This window comes from Bos indicus x Bos taurus, chromosome 19 (genome assembly GCF_003369695.1).
Source record: "Bos indicus x Bos taurus breed Angus x Brahman F1 hybrid chromosome 19, Bos_hybrid_MaternalHap_v2.0, whole genome shotgun sequence".
NCBI classification, from domain to species: domain Eukaryota; kingdom Metazoa; phylum Chordata; class Mammalia; order Artiodactyla; family Bovidae; genus Bos; species Bos indicus x Bos taurus.
In genome coordinates this window covers 15,828,662-15,849,547 of record NC_040094.1, presented here as the reverse complement: position 1 = coordinate 15,849,547, position 20,886 = coordinate 15,828,662, and the positions used below count along the sequence as shown (strand labels likewise).

The following is a 20,886-nucleotide window of genomic DNA, read 5'->3' as shown; positions in this document are numbered from 1 at the left end:
TACGGTGGTCGGAACAGAGATGAATTTTCTTTTGTTATTCTCTGCTTTTCAATCATTCTGTAATGTCATTAGAGAGGGCTTCCCAGATGGCATTAAAGGTAAAGAACCTGCCTGCCAATGCAGGAGACAAAAAAGAGGTGGGTTCAATCCCTGGACAGAGGAGCCTGGCAGCTACAGCCCATAGGGTCATACAGAGTCATACATGACTGAAGAGACTTAGCATGCATGCACACACGCATGCAGGATATATATATGGGGCTTCCCAGGTGGTGCAGTGGTAAAAGAACCCACCTGCCAATGCAGGAGACATGGGTTCGATCCCTGGGTTGGGAAGATCTCCTGGAGGAGAAAATGGCAACCCACGTCAGTATTCTTGCCTGAAAATTTCTATGGACAGAGGAGTCTGGCAGGATACAGTCCATGGAGTCACAAAGAGCCGGACATGACTGTGCTCGCGTGCTCAGTCATGAGGACATATATATATATATATCCTCCCCCCCTCCCCCCTGATCAAGGGACTTTGAAAGAAGAAGGATTGGAATTTTACATAAAATCACCAGGAAGCTCCTCCAAGTTTGCAGTATGAGAAGCCAAGATGTAGCAGTCTCAGAGGGGATTTGCCAGTTCATGTTAGGAGTCCCTGATCTTGGACAGGTCAGGAATATGACCTGAGTCTGACCCTGAGCTTTGCAGAAAAAGAAATTCAGGTTTCTCCAGAATGATCAGGAGGCTCTGGGAGAAATGACAGATATTGAGTATAGGAAACAGTGGAGACTACTCAGCTGTTTTCACTTCCAGTGGCGGCCAATGCTTTCTAGAGATGACAGCTTGACAGAGGATCCTGATAGCAAACTTGAGTATTCTCACCTCTGGGGAGTATCTTCAGAGTATTTCTATGCTCTCAGAGTTGAGATGACTAAATCAAGGATTCTCTTTAAATGCTTTATTTATCCAGCTTGGATACCTTGACATGTGCTTTTAAGTAAGTTAAATTCTCTGTGCCTCAGTTGTACCATCTATGAAACTGGAATATGTATATGATATACCTCATAGAGTTGTCAGAATGTATGCCAAGGCTTAGCAAATAGTAGCTGGTTGTATCAATAATAACATCTCAGTAAATAGTAACAAATGGTTATTGTAAATCTTGTGCTTATTTCAAATTGAAGCCTCTTGAAGATAATTTGATGTTCAACTTTTCCAAAACCTTGGGCAAAACTGGGGCAGCTCAGCTTCATAGGAAATCTAGTTTACTACTCTACTCTTCCTCTTTCCTTACATGGGTTTCTCCATGGCGGAGTCTCTCTTCAAAAAAAAAAAAAAAAAAAAAAATTCCTATCTGGAATTCCCTGGCAGTCCAGTGGTTAGGAGTCCATTGCACATGACATGAGTGCAATCTCTGGTCAGGGAATTAAGATCCCACAAGCCACACAGCATGGCCAAAAACATTTTTTTTAAGAGTCCTATTGATGTTTAGAAGTATCCTGTCTTTTCTTTTCTCTGGGATAGTACCCAACATCAATTTTAAGTGACCAGAATTTTTTTTTTATTTATATATAATGTTAAGGTTGCATAATTCATGTTCCTATCTGTAATTTTCCAAGTTACATTCTTCCTCTGAGGTTCTGGGTTAGGGCGATGGATCCTGGTTTTACTCTGCATATAGTCAGAATAATCTGAGCCACCTATTTCTGAGATGCCAACGCCTCTTTTGTCATCAAAACCTGATGTCAGCATTTTGTTCTCTTGTTTAAGGCAACAGATCTGTACATGTTTACATACAATGATCTGGGGATTTTCTAAGCACTCACCGGCTTCCCCAGTGGTTCAGACTGTAAAGAATCAGCCTGCAATGCAGGAGACCTGGGTTTGATCTCTGGGTCAGAAAGACCCCCTAGAGAAGGTAATGGCAACCCGCTCCAGTATTCTCGCCTGGAGAATTCCATGGACAAAGGTATGTGGTTGGGCTATAGTCCATGGGGCCACAAAGAGTTGGACGTGACTGAACATCTATAACACTTTCACTTCACTTTGACTTAAGCACTGTCCATCAGAACCAGTATGAATAAAGCGAATCTTTTATCGAGGTCTTTTTGATCCAATCATCTCATATCTGGGGACCCATACATATCCCAAGGAAAGAAAAGGTCATATGCCTGAGTAGAATATATGCTTGGCTTGATTTTAAAGTGTAAGACTGCTAGTCACCCAAATCATTAGGAGGATGATTACTATATAATCTGAGATATCACACAACCATTGAAAAATGATCATTTTGAAGATGGTGCTACAACATAGGGAAATGCCAGCATTAGTCAGCTACTGCTGCCAAGCAAACAAACTTAGAATCTCAGTCATACAGGAAATCTTTATTTCTTCTGCATTTGCAGGTCAGCTGGATTTTGGCTGATCCAGGCCATATCAGTGGAACTTGGCTGATCAGTTGAGGTGACATCGCTCATTCCTCCGTGACTAGTGGGCTGCTCAAGACATCATCTTTACAGGATGGTAGCAGAGGCTCAGGAGAGCAGACCTAACGCTGAGATGGGTAAAGCCTCTGTACACGTCACAACTACTAACGTCTCACTGGCCGAATAAAGTCCTATGGACAAGTCCACATCAAGGGGGTGGAAAACATACTCCACCTCTAATGTCAGGAACCACACGTGGTGTAGATCTAGGGAGTGAGGAAGTCTTGAGACGAATCATACAAGCTACAGCAGTGCCTCACAAAAAGGTTACATGGAAAACACACACGCGCATATGACGTTGACTGTAACTTCATAGTAACTATGTAAAAATATTTTTTGCAAGTCAACAAAGAATAGAAATAAATAAGCAAAATTGAAAAAAATGTTGCCTGGATAACAAATTGATAAGAACTTTTTATTTTGCATTTCTCTAGTTCTCAGACTTACATAATAGAATTATCTTACCTTTTTTTTAATTGGAGTATAGTTGATTTACAATGTGTGTTACTTTTCTATATTAAAGTAAGTTTTAGAAGCTTCTCACAGCAGGCATATTATTTGACCAAATGAACTGTTTTGTTTTATCTATTATATTAAGGGTCTGTAGAAAAATGTAGACTTCTAAGTACATTCAAGTTAGCCATTTATTCTTAGTCCCCACCAATTCCTAATCTCAAACTCAAATCTAACAAACTTCCATCAACATGGACCTTTGCCTAAAAACGGTTTAAATTCCTTTATTCTCTTAAATTCTTCACTATGGCAGTGTTAATTATTCTCCACACTGACCTCTTTGAAGTCTCCAAAATCAGATATTCATTCTATTGACTAGAAGCATTGTTCTGGTAGATTCTGATTTTCTGAAAGGAGCAAGTCCATTCAATAAATAATTACTGAGCACCTGCCATATCCAAGGCACTCTACTAGTTACTTTGGGGGAACTAAATATGTGTAAGTGCCATCCTTACTCTCATGGGGCTCATAGGCTAATGGGAAGAGAAAAGTGCACCCATACATTTGGGGACAGGAAGAACAGACCAGAAGAAGGAAGAGTGCATGAGTCCGCAGCCCTGGAGGCATAGTGGAGTCATTTGGACAACTTTTATTAAGTGTCCAAGCCCATGCCTAGAGATGCTGACATAATTGGTCTGATGTCTGACTTGATGACTGTTTTGGTTTATTTTCAATATTTATTTATTTATATGTTTTTATTTATTTGGCTGCACCTTGTCTCACTTGTGGCGTGCAGTATCCTAAGTTGCAGCATATGAACTATTAGTTTCAGCATGTAGTAGGATCTAGTTCGCTGACCAGGGATGATCGAACCTGGGCTCCCTGCATTGGGGGCGCTTGAGTCTTATCCACTGGACCACCAAGGAAGTACCTGATATTTTTTAAAACTCCTCAGAGGGTTACAAAGAGCAGCCAAGGTTGAGAACCCCTGGATTAGGCCTTCTACTTTAAGTTTGACCAAACTCTCTGCATAGTACTGACAAAGACTCTCAAATGCAATCCTTATAGCAATTAATTCTTTTTTAAAAATAAATTATTTTATCAAAAATTATACAATGTATGCAAACAGTTTAAAGTCCAAAAAGTCAAATGGCCCTGAGGCTTATGACTAAAATTTAGCAGTCCCCTGTTCTCTTCATCCCCCAATTCTTTCTCCATTTTTGACTCTTTAAATTATTTGTAGAGAATTCATACACCTTCAATTCTCCAAATGTTAACATACTGGTATCTCTTGCTTCATCAAAAACGAATTAACTGGGACTTCCCTGGTGGTTCAGTAGTTAAGAACCTGCCTTTCAGGAAATGTGGGTTCGATCCCTGGTTTGGGAACTAAGATCCCACATTCTCTGGGGCAACTAAACCCTGCAACTACTGAGCCCGTGGGCCACAACTAGAGAGTCCATTGCACTGCAGTGAAGGATTCCGCATGACGCAACTGAGAATCGATGCAGCCAAAAATAAACCCAAAAAACGAAAACAGAAAACTAATTAATTGTGAAATTTTTTTTCCCCACCTAAAAGTACCCTGAAGCCCCCAAGGAAAGGCAAACAGAAGTAGGTAGTTGGAGCAACAGGAGGCAGAGGAAGGTTCTTCCGTTCAATCCAGGGAAAGGAGAGCTGACGACTGTCAGGTTCAGACTGGCTGCCTTGGTGACCCAAGCAGTTCAGAGAGGCAGCTAAGAGCACTTTTCTAAGCCCACCCACCTGCTCTCCTGTCTCTTGGAAAGCTGATGGGCTTTATCTGAAATGATAGCCAAAAGCATATATCTACACTTTCTCCTGGACTTATGCTTGGAGGGCACCCTACTCCACCTCCAAAATAAGCCAGTGAGGTGGGGGTGGGTTAGAAACACTGGGAGACGGACTTAAAATGAAGGATGCGTTAGAAGTGTAAATTAGAGTGTTATCCTGAGAAGCCCTGAAAGTTAGTTTGGCTTGAAGACTTCAGGGACTCCCTGGAGATACATTAGCAGGGATGTCACAAAATCAGTTCTGTATTTGAGGAGCACCTCTGTGACTGGTGGCTTCCCTGGTGGCTCAGGTGATAAAAGCGTTTGCTTGCAATGCGGGAGAAACGGATTCGATCCCTGGGTCGGGAGGATCCCCTGGAGAAAGAAATGGCAACCCACTCCAGTTCTCTTGCCTGGAAAATTCCATGGATGGAGGAGTCTCGTAGGCTACAGTCCATGGGGTCGCAAAGAGTCGCACACGACTGAGCGACTTCACTTTCACTTTCACTTTTCTGTGGCTGGACAAGATGAAAGCTGGATTGGATTAGAAAACCCAGAGGCAAGGGACCCATCATAAATCCCAGGGAAGAGGTGGAGAGGAGTGGGAAAAACCAGTGACACCGCAAATAGACCCGGAGGCCCAGTGCCAGGAGGCAGTTCTGTGGCTCCATGCAATTCTGACTGACCCTTGACCTCCTCGCTTGTGGCACATGAAAGGGCGAAGCTGCCACCTGCTGGGGAGCAGGGAGACTCTGCTCTCTGTCCCTTCCTATACTGTTTGAAATAATTTTCAGAAGGTTGCCTTCTTTTCATAAAGCAGGTAGAGGTGTTTGATGGCTTTCGAGGCAAAACAGAGCTTATGAACTTCCTCTGACAGGGCATACTCTGGACTGAGCCCAAACACAATATTCCTCTCCAGGCCTGAAAACTGCTGAATACTGTCTAAAACAATGTGACCGTCCAGAACACCAGAGGCCTGGCTGAACACAACCTTTGTGGCTCCGCAGGTCTCAAATAATTCCATCGCTCTTAGCAGTGCAAGCTCATAGCGTCCTCTGTCCTCTGCTCTCCTGCACAGAATTGCTATGTCTCTGGGCAGATAGCCACACTGGAACAGGTGGTGACATCTTTCTGCCACGTGTCTCGCGATTTCTTCTGTGGTCAGGTTGGTCTCTATCTCACACACCCCAGGCAAAGCCTGGGCACGCATTGCTTCCTCATACGAAGCTTCCCTGAATGCCGCCAGTGTGTCTGGAGACACGCTGGGGTGAGGATTTTCCTTGAGCCTCTTCATTTCTTCTTTCATGAGCATCGCTATTTCCAGAGCACAGTGGATCCCGTTGGTGATTGTTTTCCGAGGAAATTGAGCAGATGGAGGCGGAAGGCCGTTGCCACCTCCATGATGGACTTGGAAAGGGTCCAGGAAAAGCCAGAGAATCCCGTGGTGTGGGTTTCCACTTCCAGCACCCCTCACCTTTGGGTGGGTGATGCTCTTGGCCTTCATGTACCAGTCACCATATTTACTGCAGAAATGCTCAGTTTCATCCATCACTATGTGCTTGACCTTTGGGAACTCCCCTCCCATGAAGGTTTTCCGGGTCACAGCTCGGCAGGTCGTTTGCTGGCTGTAAGGATGAAGGAGAGAACAGGGCTTCAGGCATACAAATAAAAGGAACACCATGCATTTATGACTCTCTGGATTGGCATTAGAGACTGATTCACCGGAAGCTGATTCACTGATTCAGCAGTGTCCTGAATACTACAAAAATGCTCTTCTTACAAGGCTCCTGACACCATTTGCTGTCGTTTAGTCGCTAAGTCAGGCTTCCCAGGTGGCGCTGGTGCTAAAGAACCTGGCTGCCAATACAGGAGATGTAGGAGATGGGGGGTTCCATCCCTGGGTCGGGAAAGATCCCCTGGAGGAGGGCATGGCAATCCCCTCCAGTATTCTCGCCTGGAGAATCCTTTGGACAGAGGAGCCTAGTGGGCTATAGTCCATAGGGTCTCATGGAGTTGGACACGACTGAAGTGACTTAGCATGCACACACAGTCGCTAAGTCACATCCAGCTCTTTCGCGACCCCACGGACTATAGACTGCTGGGCCCCTCTGTCCATGGGATTTCCAGGCAAGAATATTGGAGTGGGTTGCCGTTTCCTTTTTCAGGGGATCTTCCTGACCCAGGAGTCAAACTCGTGTTTCCTGCTTGGCAGACAGATTCTTTATACCTAGGAAGCCCACCTGACAGAACACATAATTGCAAACCCTAATCCTTGGAGTTATCAAGTTAAATCAGCATGTGAGACTTTTGAAATGAACTCAGAAGATTTTGTTATTTCTACTACAGTCCCTTTCTACTGCTTAACAATCCCTAAAGACAAATTCCTTATACCTAAGGGAAATCTCAAAATGAATTTACACTTGTTAATACTATTTCTTTACTTTCTATCTTTTTTAGAGCTGGTGAGCAGTCACCTAGAGGCATATCATAATGTTCATATGAAAAAGAAATATGGGCTCCTATAAGTTCCTCTAAAGAAAATCCTCCTTCCCCACTTATTTTTAGTACAATGCCAGAAGCCTCTCTAGATTTTGGTTAGGAAAGCATCAAGAGGTTGCTGAGTTCCATGACATGTCAGGATGTCAGGTAGGGTACCAAGTCTACAGGGCTATGCCTCTGTGGAGCTACCATCCTACTTACTTAGCTCAATTTTCATTTATAGTATATTTTAGCATATAAATAGATATACATGCATATATGTACTTAAAAATTTTTAGTTGTTTATTGCCTCCTCTAATTTAGATTCAAGTCATATCACCCATCCCTACAGATTTCCTGATTTTGCACGTGCAGTCCCTGGGGCTTTAATCCCTTTGTCCAGAATCACAAACCCCTGAGTCACAACTATTCAAGTTCTTTCCTTCCAGTTTGGACAGTGTAGACTTCTTGAAGAAAAGCGCTGAGTCTTAGCCATCTCTGTATCCCCCTCACATTGTGCTCATCGATATTTGTTGGATTTAACTTGGCTTTTGACTGGGGTTCTCTTAAAACTTACCTATAAAGCATAAGAAAGAACATAGCTTCAGCACAGTTTACAAGATCCTTCATTATCTGCCATCTGCCTCCTTTCCAACTTCATCATTTGTCACACACCCACAGCTCCTCACTGCTCCAGGCAGACCTACCATTCTGATTCATCTCCATGCCTTTCTACTTGCTGTGTCCCTTGCCCAAAAAGCCCCCAATTATTGCACTTCTCCTACTGACTTCTTAAAAAAGAAGTCAGGATGTCCTTCATTGGAGAGTATTTGCTGACCAAACTACAGCTTAAGCTAAGTTTAAGCACATCTTTACTATTACACTAATTATACATTACCATTGATTATTTTTCTCTTTGTCTCTCTTACTGGGCTTTATGGCAAGGTCTTCAATGTATTTTCCTCCTCTAAACACTAAATGTACACTGCACCTAGCATACAAATGGTGCTCACAAAAGATTAGCTTGATAAATAAGTCAAGCAAACCAAAAACTAAAAGCCCTCATTCGCTGGATTGAATAACATCCAATTTCTTTTACTAAATTGAAAGCTAAAAATTTAAATCAGAAGCAAATGTGCATGGTTTCTAAAATGATTGAATCAGAACAAGTCAAACACATAAAAATATTTTATAAATGAAATCAAACGGTATTTAAAATCAAGTTCGTGTTAGGTAGAATGTCTAATTGACTGAAATATCCTATGAAAGCATATAAACACCCTATTAAAACATTAAATATCAAGCAGAAAGCATATGTGAAGCAAGATGGATTCGTTTCAGCCTTTCTTAAGTTTGAGGCCATAGACTGTGGGGAAAAATGTTTCTAGTTCTATAAATTGAAAGTTATGCCTATGTGGCTAATTGATAATGAGATGTTTAAGCATGAACACTACAAAGTGGTCTTTTCTAGCTCAGCTGCTTGATCACTTGCAAATGTATACATAGTTTGGGCTCTTGCCTGTATGCATCAAAGGCATTGCACAATCTTACACTAAAGACGCATTACTGGTGCAATGCTGTTGAAAGACTGACTAACTGCATTTATCGTGTTTAGTTAGTGAAGTTCTTACGTCACAAAATCCTTTAAGGCATCACTTTCGCAAACATAGAGGATCTCCTTGGACTTGCAGTGGAACAAGTCCTTAATTTTCTCCATGATCTTTATGGCCAGTGCTGTCTTTCTGGTTCCTGGAAAGCAGTGGACGAACAGTTCTCGTGTCTCCTGAAGGCTCTGTGAAAGTAACTCACACTGCTCCGCTACGAGCAAATTGGAAAATTCACAGCCCAGTTGGTCGCTCAGAAGGGATCGAGAGCACAGCGAGACCGTGATAAGTGCCTGCAACAGTTTTTCCATTTCATCCTCGTCAGCAAGCCTGTAGGGTTGGGGATAGCGCAAGGTGATTTCGCTGGGTTTGCGCTGTGCGCCAGGCAGGTGCACCAGCCTCGGAATGACACACACTTTCCCCGTGTAACCACCAACAGTTCCCAGTTTCTGCTTTAACTGACGAGCAGTGTTCTGGGCATACACCAGCCCCCCAGTCCACGTGGAGTCTGTTAAGATTGTATAGAGTACCGGGGGGCTATTCACCGCTATTAGGAGAGCATCACACAGGACATACTGCTCCTTCCTTAAGCCGACATCACTCGCCCAGCTTCTGGAAACTATCACAAACCCCTGAGAACAAGGATATATCTGTGTCTTCATTAATTCCTCCAGTCCTTTATGATCTGAGAAGAGCTTCTTACAGAGGGATTCTGGTTTAAATTGAATCTTTTCCGGTGTCACTGAAAATTCAAGGAATAGAGGTTACTAAGATTTCTAAGACATTTAAATATTCCTGCGACCTCATAATGAAGTAAGCCTAGCCATAGAACTGTGGCTAGGACAAGTTTCCTTATCTCCAAATAAAGCACCTCCTCTTCATAGGCCAGGGCTGTGAAGTCCCTGTTTCTGACAGTTCTCATGCAGGGAAGGGCAATCAGGAAGGGGTCTTCACAGAGCAGCCTTCTAGCACTCTGTCCTCAACCCTAAACGACCCAGTAACTCTAGGAAGGTACTTCTTGTTAAGGGTGTGTGTGAGAGAGAGAGAGGGAGAAAGAAAACTGATGCTTTGGGGAAACTAAGAACTTTCCTTTTGGAACAATGATTCTTAACCTGTGGCAAGTTTGCCCCCAATATGGCATTTGGCAATGGCACCCCACTCCAGTACTCTTGCCTGGAAAATCCCATGGACGCAGCAGCCTGGTAGGCTGCAGTCCATGGGGTCGCTAAGAGTCGGGCACAACTGAGCGTCTTCACTTTCACTTTTCACTTTCATGCATTGGAGAAGGAAATGGCAACCCACTCCAGTGTTCTTGCCTGGAGAATCCCAGGGACGGGGGAGCCTGGTGGGCTGCCGTCTATGGGGTTGCACAGAGCTGGACACGACTGAAGCGACTTAGCAGCAGCAGCAGCAGGGTATTTGGGACTGTCAAAATGGTTTGACTTTTATTAGCTGGAGAGGTGCTACTGCCATCTAGTGGCTAGAGGCCAGGAATGCTGCTAAACTTCCTACCATTCTCAGGGCTGCTGCTGCTGCTGTTACTGCTGCTAAGTCGCTTCAGTCGTGTCCGACTCTGTGCAACCCCATAGACGGCAGCCCACCAGGCTCCCCCGTCCCTGGGATTCTCCAGGCAAGAACACTGGAGTGGGTTGCCATTTCCTTCTCCAATGCATGAAAGTGAAAAGTGAAAGTGAAGTCGCTCAGTCGTGTCCGACTCCCAGCGACCCCATGGACTGCAGCCTACCAGGCTGCTGTGTCCATGGGATTTTCCAGGCAAGAATACTGGAGTGGGTTGCCATTGCCTTCCCCAGTTCTCAGGGCAGCCTCCCTCAAACCAGATGTAAAATAGAGAGTCAGTGGGAATTTTCTGAGGGATGCAGAGAGCTCAAACCCAGTGCTTTGGTGGCAACCTAGAGGGGTGGGATGGGGTGGAGGTGGGAGGGAGGTTCAAGAGGGAGGGGACATGTGTATACCTATGGCTGATTCATGTTCATGTATGGCAGAAACTAACACAATATTGTAAAGCAATTATCCTCCGATTAAAAATAAAATATTAATAAAAAAAGAATTATCTAATCCAAATGTCAAAAGGGTCGAGATTGAGAAACTCTGCCTTAGACTCTGCCTGGACTCTCGCCTGGAAGCGTCCAGGTGACCCCATGGCTCACTTCCTTTTGCCTTGGAAAGCCAGGGGGGCAGTTCTCTCAAATTTATTCTCTCATATTTGGAGGGAAAAAAAGAGCTATCTGTGACTGGAAGCCCAAAGGTACACAGACGTATAGGGTGGATTTAATGACTGAAAACAAGAGTTCACTATGTGTATTAGTTCAGGACCATTGTGTCTGCTGAGCCTACATCTGACCTTCTCCAAGGAGGAAGTCTGGAATGAATTGCTACCAACCACCCCCCACCGGCGACTTAATTTTAGGAAATAAATTGTCCCCTCAGCTGAAATCAGGAAGGAATACCTGGAAACAGGTGCTGTTGGAGAGCCTCCTTAAATTCTAGGACTTTGATGGGATATGACAGGCTTCTTAGGGGAGACGAAGCTGATGAAATCAGGTGAAGGCTGTGGTCAGCCTCCAAATTGGAAGGAACTAAAAAGAAAAAAGCCCACAAAGCATCATTTTAGGTGATAAAGAACTTTTCTATTGCTCTTCCTACAGTTGACGCATGACATGTGTCGTGCCTGGGCTGCCCTCACTCTTCCTACGCTGTCAACAGTTCATGCGTGTTAGGAAGGAGGTCTGGGATTCCTGCAGGGCCATGCATCTTCTAAGTCACCTGTGACTCATCTCAGGCAAGTCATTTCTCCTCTCTATCCTGTAAGGGTGAGCAGGTGGTCCCTGCGGTTCTTTCCAATTCTAATATTCTGGTTCCAGGTCACCTCTAAAGAGAAAAGGTTTCTAGTAGTGGTGGTGATGGGATGGCAGAAAAAGTAACCACAGGATTTCCTTGGTAGTCCAGTGGTTAGGACTCTGCCTCCAATGCTGGGGATATGGGTTCAGTCCCTGGCCAGGGAACTAAGGTCCAGCAAGCCTAAAAAATTTTTTTAAAATAAGCACAGTAATTTTTTTTATGTTGTGATAGTTGTTAAAGGTCCCCCCCCCCCACCCCTGCCAAGTTTAGAAGAATAAGAAGTGGTAGAATCTCTAGTTTGGTGTGTGTGTCTGTGAAGTAAACTCTAATTTAAGATAAGAAAAAGCATAGTCCAATAACATCACTCAAGTCTTGATCCAAGCTTCTTTTTACAAAATCTGGAACTAAATGACCCTGGAGGCAAATCGATAAACTTCATTCAGCCTATAAGTCTTTTATGGGCTGATCTGAAATCACCAGGACTGATGCTTAGCAAAACTGAAAAGAAGTGAAAACACAAAGTCCTCCTCCCACACCCCCTTCCCCAGCACCTCCTTTTGCATAAGTTTTTAGTTTTTCTCCACTTGGTGGTGCCCCCAGCCCTGAGAATGGTTCAAGGTATGGGCTCCTAATTTTACTGAAGCAATTCAAATTTGTCAACAAGTTTCCCTTGAAAGAATTAGTGGAGAGCTATTCTTAAACAGCGTTTCTCTAAAATATCACCTTTAGAAAGACTATAAATGAAAGTTGTAGAGTAGGAATGTCAGCCTGCAAATTTGTTTCAGCAGACCTTTACAGCGTATAAAAATGAGACCTAAAAGGATACATCAAATGGTAAACTGCTTGTGATTATGAATGACTTTGGTTTTCGCTTCTTGTATTTTTTGGTTTCCTATTACCCACATGTTAACTTTTAAGAAAAGAATGTTATTTTAAAAAGCTTAAAGGAAAAATAAAAAAGGAACTTTCACAAATTCATGGCTGATGGCATACAGGCTTTTCTTGACTTCACACAGTTCATATTCTGAGTCTTTGTAACTAAAAATATAGAAAATCACTCTTAAATAGGAGAAGATTTGTAAGCAAAAGCAGATTTCTGTTCTTTTTTCCTTGTTGTTTAGTCACTAAGTTATTTCCAACTCTTCTGCTACCCCATGGCATGGATGGTAGCCCGCCAAGCTCCTCTGTCCATGGGATTCCCAGGCAAGAATACTGGAGTGGGTTGCCATTTCCTTCTCCAGGGGATCTTCCCAATCCAGGGATCAAACCTGCGTCTCCTGAATTGGCAGGTGGATTCTTTACGGCTGATCCACCAGGGAAGCCCCATTCTTTACCTGGACAAATAACCAAATGAAGACAGAAGTTTCTGCCTCCTGATTGAACAATGGTTTCTCTTCTGCTTTACCTGATTGAATATCCAGCATCATGGTTACCCACTGCTCAGCCGACAGCCTCGTGACAGAATTGTCCCTGATGATCCAGGAATCCGGGGCTTCTGTGAATACTACACAGCAGAAGGGCTCCACGTGGACCACACAGACATGACCGTACAGGACATCTCTTTGGTATACATTTAAGATTTTGGTAGTGAAGTTCACCTTCGGCTTCTCACAGCAGAAGTGGAATGTAGGCAATTTTTCTATGCAGTTTTCTATTTCTCTTTTTAGTAAGTCAGGGTTCACTTTTTCTCCCTGACATCCAAACACTTCTTTGCTCTTATCATCCACCCCGATAATTAGGTATCCCCCGTGGGTGTTGGCAAATGCAGAGACATAATGAGGCAGCATTTCTTTAGTCCGAGGAATGATCTTTTTGGTGGTGAACCTTTTAAACTCGACGTGTGTGGACTCAGTGAAGTTGAGTTTCTCCTTATACATGAGCTTATCCTTTTTAACAAATTCTGAGGCACTCATCCTCATGTCTTCCTCTTCCTGCATGTATCTATCCAGAGCTTTCTGAGAATGTAGCTCCTGCATCGTTGATCTTCCTCTCTGGGTTCTAGACTGTTTCTCTCGGAGGAGCTCCAGGGCGCTGTGGGCACTCAAGTTGATGGTGGAAGTCACAGCTCTCTGATATAAATTGGAGCGCAAGCTGCAGATCCTTAGGCTGAAAATATCTGGGCACCATGACTTCACAAAAATCATAAGATTGTGTCCCTGCTGCATGTAGTCAAGGTATTTCTGTGAACCTGAAGGGAAGAGTTTCTGAAAAGAAGTTTCCAGATCATGTCCCAGTCCGTGGCATCGGTAACTGTAAGTTTTATCCTCAATCTCTGCTTTGATCACACCCCCTCCAGAATTTAACAGTGCACACGTTGCTTGGATGATTCTAGAATTCTCAGTTCTTTTCAAATAGCTATTGGTCATCCTCTTCCTGTTTTCCTCTCCAAAAGTGACTCTGCCCACGTCTACGGTTATCTCAGGATAAAGCATTTCCGTCTCCATCTTGAGGCTGTCCATCTCAGCAGCCCTTCTGCACCACAAACAATAACAGAAACAGGTTCCAATAAATAATTCGGATAGAAATGTTGTTTCAATATTAACATGAATTCCGTAAATTATAAACTTTTCTTCAAAGCTGTAAATTATTGGACATAGATTTTAGTGTTGGAAATCATCTTTGATATCACTGTTTTTTAATTGGGGTATAATTGCTTTACAGTGTTGTGTTAGTTTCTGTTTTACAACCACATGAATCGGCTACATATATACATATATTCCCTCCCCTCTTGAGCCTCCTTCCCATCCCCCTATCCCACCCTTCTAGGTCAGATTTCACTGTTTTCTCCCAACTTTGTCAAGACCTTAGGCTTCCCAGCATGATTGGGCATAAACTAAACGCTTAATATTCAACCATAAAGGAAAAAAATGTATTGTTGAAAATTTTAGCTATTTTTCATTTAAAATCAGGAAGCATCAACAGTGAGCCCAGATATAAAGGGCATGGATTGTTACAGGAGCTAAACAAATTTTACAGAAGTGGTTGCCATCAGAAAACGCTCCTATTTACAATTCAAAGGGGAAAGAAGACAATGGAGAACCAAGAGAATATAGCTTTGGAGTATATGTGATGTACAAGATCTAGTTATAAAAACAAACATAAAACTTGGTATTCTCGATGTGCTATTTTATACATTTAAAAACACTTTATTCTACTCCCGAAAGAATGCCAACTGACACCAAATGCAGAAATCTTTCAAGCTCTTCAGACATTCTTCTAAAAGTACATTTCTTGTACAGTGTGATGTAGGAACAATTTTCCTTGCTTCCTAGTAGTTCTGCCTGTGGGAACCTCTAAGACCTGGGAATGGACATGAGCCTTTGAAACATAGTTACTAAATTGTGGTCAACCTCCTTTTGTTTCCCAGATCAGAAAACAGCCACCTAAATTGAAGTTAGCACCCCAGAAGCAGATGTTACAGAAATGTCCCCTCCTTTGTTTTTGTTAATTGCAAAATAAAATATTTACTAACCCAAACCAAAATTCTTCCTCTAGAAGAAGAGAGCCCAGTTGGTTTTTGTTTTTTTGTTTTTTTTCCCTCTGTGTGATCTCTGCTAAGCAGAGGCCATGTGGGTGTTGTTTATATCCACCAAGAGGGTAAGAAAGCAGGCATCCAGCAAGCTGGGTCCCCTCCCCTGCCATTAGTTTACTCTTGGTTGCTTTCTCACTTCCTCCAAGCAAACCAGAATCAACCCGATGAGTTGTTTTTTTCATAGGTGACCATTTATACACAAATGTAAATGTCTGGCTCTTAGAGAAATTTCTGGTAAGATTCTATTCATATCATAGAATCACAGAAGTGTTGGAAGGGACTTTAAAGACCATTTTAACCATCAATCTGGTTCTTAAATACTCTCTATAATATTCACAACTCCCAACAAATTTCTTTCCAGTAACTGCTTGAACACCTCCAATAACACAACTCATTGTCTCTCAAATTAGTCCCCTTCTATTTTCTGACAGCTCTGTTATATATACTTGCTTATTTTTAGCTATATTCTGTCTTCCTATAACTTCTGCATGCTGGGACTAAAACAAATCTACTTGCTTTTAAACTAGAAGAACTATACTCTCACGGATGTTACTTGAATGCTGATAACAACCGTGATAGATACAAAGTGGTCTGAGAGTCTAGCTCCAGATGAACATCTATCTGCTCCACATGTCCCCAGATTTCTCTCTCGTCTTCCTTTACCAGATTCTCCTGAGCTATAATTTTATTAAGTTCTTTATGCCCTCAGACATAAGCTGAGATGAGATGGATGAGATTAAAAAAAATTTTTGTTTTTTTACCTGATGCCCTTGCTTTTCCTCTTGCTGTTTCAGTTCCACATCGGGGTTTGGTCTGAATGTTTGCCTTCTCTCACAGCCCCTGTTGCCTTCTGATATCAGCCTGGGAGGAGCAGGAACTCTGCCAGACTCCCCAAGACTTCGCAACATTGACCCACTGAGAAAGGCTGATAAAGAGTCAAGAAAAGTCCATGACAGGGCAGATTGGCAGGCCACAGTCTGACCTCTGGGAGTAAATGAAGGAGTAATGGGAAAATTCAGGGGTTTTCAAGTGCAGGGCCAAAGCTAAAACATCCCACCTCCGAGAGGCTGAATGTCTTTTTTCATACATCGTACAAGCAGCTTCTGTCATAGTTAATTTCATTTCAAAGCTCTATATTTATTTTAAATTAAGCTGCCCTGTACATATCCATTATGAACAATATTAGTCTATTTTATCACCTTCCAAATTGCTTATTCTGTTCTTCTTACTTTTATTCTATTTTTCCTATTCTTCCTCTTTGTTAAACACAAGACCCTTTCTAGAAAAATGCTCATTGATGAAGGTTTGGCTATCCTGGGTGAGAGGATTACAGATGACTTCTCATCAAATTTCTTTTCCTTTCCTTTTTTTTTTTTTTTTTTGACTTTTCTGTATTTTCTAAATGGTCTACAATAAATGTCAATCATTTTTATAATTTACAAAACAATTAAATGAAAAAAATAAACAGATAAGAGACAGTTATCTCATTTGGGGATGCTGGTTAAACTGAATCAAGTTTCTTATAGAGGGCTGACTGACGGCCACCAATTATTGATGGTGATGATGGGGATGGACCTATAAATGTTAACTTACAAGGGCTTCCCTGACAGCTCAGTGGGTAAAGAATCCGCCTGCAATGCAGGAGACCCTGGTTCGATTCCTGGGTTGGGAAGATCTGCTGGAGAAGGGATAGGCTACCCACCCCAGTATTCTTGGGCTTCCCTTGTGGGTCAGCTGGGAAAGAATCTGCCCGAAATGTGGGAGACCTGGGTTTGATCCTGGGTTGGGAAGATCTCCTGGTGAAGGGAAAGGCTACCCATTCCAGTACTCTGGCCTGGAGAAGTCCATGGACTAGTCCATGGGATCGCAAAAAGTCAGACAGGACTGAGCAACTTTCACTTTCACTTACAAGGAAAAAGGATCTTTACAAATGTGATTAAGTACTGATGTTGAGATGAGGAGATTATCCATGTGGGCCTTAAATCCAAACCAGAAGCGTTCTCATAAGAGCAGCGGCAGAAAGAGATTTGATATGTACAAAAGAGAAGGCAAAAGACTGCAGAGGCAGAGACTGGAGTGACGTGGCCACGTGTGAGGGGGTGTCAGCAAGTATGGGAAACAGCCAAATAGACTGCCCCCTAGAGCTTCTGAGGAAGAGGAGCACAGCCCCTGCTGATACCCTGATTTCTGCCCACTTTTGTCAAACTCCTGGTAGTGAGAGAATAAACTTTTGTTGTTTTAAACAACCAAAATGGTGGTAATTTGTTACAGCAGCCACAGAAAACTAACATAGTTCTTTCCCCCTAAGTCAAACCATCAAGCATCTACCATCTCCTTCAACTTGTTTTTGATGAAATGACATTATCATATAGGTTTCTGAATACCCCTCGTATTTCTTTTCATTAACTAAGGTTAATGTTCCTATGAAGTTCTGCTTTGCTGGCAGACCCTTTGTACCTGGTGTCCTGAAAAGAGTTTCCAGGACAGGAGGCAGAATGGATACTACGATGAAGAATCAGCTCAGTTCAGTTCAGTTCAGTCACTCAGTCATGTCCGACTCTTTGCGACCCCATGAACAGCAGCATGCCAGGCCTCCCTGTCCATCACCAACAAACGAATAAAGTGCAAAGGTCGGCTCTCAGCTTCAATTTTAACCCTTTTCACTCATGTCATTTTCAAATCCAGTCTCACTTATTTTATTTTTAAATTTCTTGGCCACACTGAGTGCTGATTGTAATTCCCTAACCAGGGAACCACTGGACCACCAGGGAAGTCCTCAGTCTCATTTTTTTTTTTTTTTCTTTAGGCCTCACTGTGCAGCACGTCGGATCTTAGTTCCCTGACCAGGAATCAAACCAGTGCCCCCTTCATTTGAAGTGCAGCTCGTTAATCACTGGACTTCCAGCGAAATCCCCCAAGTCTCACTTTTAGTTCTACCATCCACCTTAATTCTCAGCTTCACTGAAATCCTTCTGATATTACTTATTTTTAGAAAGATAGAAAAGACTGTCATTTACTGGACATGTGCCTTTGGGCACAAGGGACCAAGCTGGGAGTGTGGCACACCACATGGGAACTGAGATTACTTGGCCAGGATTCCCTGGTGGCTCAGATGGTAAAAAGTTTGCCTGCGATGGGGGAGACCCGAGTTCCATCCCTGAGTCAGGAAGATCTCCTGGAGAAGGAAGGAAATGACAACCCACTCCAGTATTCTCGCCTGGAAAAGCCCAGGGGCAGAGGAGCCTGGGAGGCTATAGTCCATGGAGTCAGACACGACTGAGCGACTTCACTTTCACTTTTCAAGTGGAAGAGCCGGCATGTGGTCAGGTCTGTTTAATACAAATGCTCCTACTCCTTCCACTGCCTCTCAAATTTAGGATTCTGGATTGCTTTGGAGTCTTCAGAATCAGAAATTTACCTAAGTACTTCCTTTTTTCTTCCCAGTCAACAGGAAAGACATTTTATGGGGCAGGAGAACTAGGAATTGGATTGTTTTCTCATTCTTTTTTTTTTTTTTTTTTGCTGTGCTGGGTCTTCATTGCTGCACGCAGGCTTTCTCTAGCTGTGGTGTGAGGACTTCTTGCCTTGCGAAGCACAGGCTCTAGAATTCAGGCTCATTATTTGCGGTGCAGTGGCTTCGTTGCCCCATGGCATGTGGAATCTTCCTGGACCAGAGATCAAACTCATGTCCCATGCTTTGGAAGGCAGATTCTTAACCACTGGACCACAGGGAAGTTCTTCTTATTCTTTAATGAACTATTGGGAACCAAATCAGAATAAAGGATAATGTGAAAGATGAGCAAAGAGAGTTTTTCTTCTTCAAAGTTCTTAGTCAAGTCCCCTGGCTATTAATAGTAGGTTATCAGAACAGGGAGGAGTTCTCATTTTGGCTCTGATACCTAGAAGCAAATGTCCGTGATATGAAGCAACTTGAAATCAGTAGCTTGGACAGTGATTCTCTCTAGGTCTTGGGAAAGTAATCTGGCCATGCTGTTGACAGTTAGCTGAGAACTAGAGCCCCCAATTTATTTAAGATGTGTTTATTCACTATGCATTTCAGTTTATCCAGAGATAATTACAGCACAGCCTTCAAGCCCAAAAGCACAAACAGCTGAACATCAGCCTTCGTCTCACTCTAAATTCATTTGTCAGTATGACTTGACTAGCATAGCAGACTTGATAACATAGTGTCCGACAGCAACCGTGCTGTTTTTACCACACCACCATCTGACTCTGAGTAAGTTTCATTCATTCTCTCATTCAATCAACCACTTTTTTTGTGTGTTTGAGCCCCAAGGGCATTGCAATTCTAGCACTTTTTAGCTCTGAAGCTATGGTTAAGATAATCCAAGCCTCAGGTTCCTTCTGTATAAATTGGAGGTAATAATAGTGCCTTCTTCATATAGTTCTTGTGAGAATGAAGTGAGATGATGTATATAAAGAGTTTAGCATGGTCCCTGGCATAGAATGTCAGCTTTTCATTTAATAATCAATTATCAAGCACTTACTGTGTTCCAAACATAGTACTGTGCTCTGGGGCTACTGGTCATTTGCAACATTTAGTGGCTGCCTTCTTTGGGCCAGATCTGCAACTTTGATGATCTCAAATTGTCCTCGTAGTAACTTGTAAGACATGCATTATTTTCACCATTTTATAAATGAAGAAACTGAGTTAAGAAAAGTAAAGCTCAAGGCCACACACATAGTAGGTAGCAGAGCTGAGATCTGAACACTTGGAGTCCAACTGATTTCAAAACTCACTATCATTTTGCCCTGCAGCCTTTACTGTTAGCAAGAATAAGACACATGTCCTATTCACAATCTAGAGGGGGGAAAACATGTATTAAAGAACTCATGGCAATACAACATATGTGGTAATACCAGGTGAGAACTTTACGTACTATGCATTGTTCTCAATTCTCATAACAGCTCCATGAGGTAGGTACTGTCATTATTCCCACTTTTACAGATAGAGAAACTGAGGAACAGAGAGTTTATGATGCTTGCAAATACTATAACCCATGTGAATGACCATAACACTCTTGTGCCATTCTGGCAAGCTAGACTCATATGAACAGTGTGCTTGGGGTGTTCTAACAAGTGAAAATGACTAAGCTTGTGAGAACAAGAGAAGATTTCATAAATGAGATGGTATATGAGCTTAATCCTGCAAGTAAGAACGCACCAGGTTGAGAAAGGGTGATGGGGAAGGAAGGGGAAAACCAGGAAAAGGAAACAGCACTTGGCAAAGGCCCATTCTCTTCACTGTCTAAACTCTCTTATTTTTAGAGTACAATGAAAGTGATGAAAGTAAAGTCGTTCAGTCATGTCCAACTTCTTGTGACCCCGTGGACTATGCAGTCCATGGAATTCTCTAGGCCAGAATACTGGAGTGGGTAGCCTTTCCCTTCTCCGGGGGATCTTCCCAACTCAGGGATTGAACCCAGGTCTCCCGCATTGCAGGAGGATTCTTTATCAGCTGAGCCACAAGGGAAGCCCAAGAATACTGGACTGGGAAGTCTGTCCCTTCTCCAGTGGATCTTCCTGAGTCAGGAATCTAACCGGGGTCTCCTGCATTGCAGGTGGATTCTTTACCAACTGAGGTATCAGGGAAGCCCCTAAAGTACAATGAGGATCCTTAATAGGTCTCTAAAGAAGGCATTCCATTTTTCTCCACACTTTCCTTCTATTTCTTCATG

The 20,886-nt window shown here is 42.8% G+C and overlaps 1 protein-coding gene across 1 annotated transcript; it reads right to left on the bottom strand.

The window, feature by feature from the left end:
* Nucleotides 1-5,158: 5,158 nt before the first annotated feature.
* On the bottom strand, nucleotides 5,159-16,060 carry SLFN14 (schlafen family member 14). The gene is made up of 5 exons (XM_027519061.1): nucleotides 15,949-16,060; nucleotides 13,061-14,127; nucleotides 11,265-11,393; nucleotides 8,824-9,538; nucleotides 5,159-6,339 (listed from the first exon to the last, which is right to left on the bottom strand). The coding sequence occupies exons 2-5, from the start codon at nucleotides 14,112-14,114 to the stop codon at nucleotides 5,505-5,507; spliced, it is 2,733 nt and encodes a 910-aa protein (XP_027374862.1). The 5' UTR covers nucleotides 14,115-14,127; nucleotides 15,949-16,060; the 3' UTR covers nucleotides 5,159-5,504.
* Nucleotides 16,061-20,886: the final 4,826 nt, after the last annotated feature.

Coding starts and splice junctions, on each gene's coding strand:
- SLFN14 (XM_027519061.1), bottom strand. CDS start 14,114: ATGGACAGCCTCAAGATGGAGACGGAAATGCTTTATCCTGAGATAACC. Junction 9,539..11,264: donor CCAACAGCACCTGTTTCCAG/GTATTCCTTCCT, acceptor TTGAATTTTCAG/TGACACCGGAAAAGATTCAA. Junction 6,340..8,823: donor GCCTTAAAGGATTTTGTGAC/GTAAGAACTTCA, acceptor TCATCCTTACAG/CCAGCAAACGACCTGCCGAG.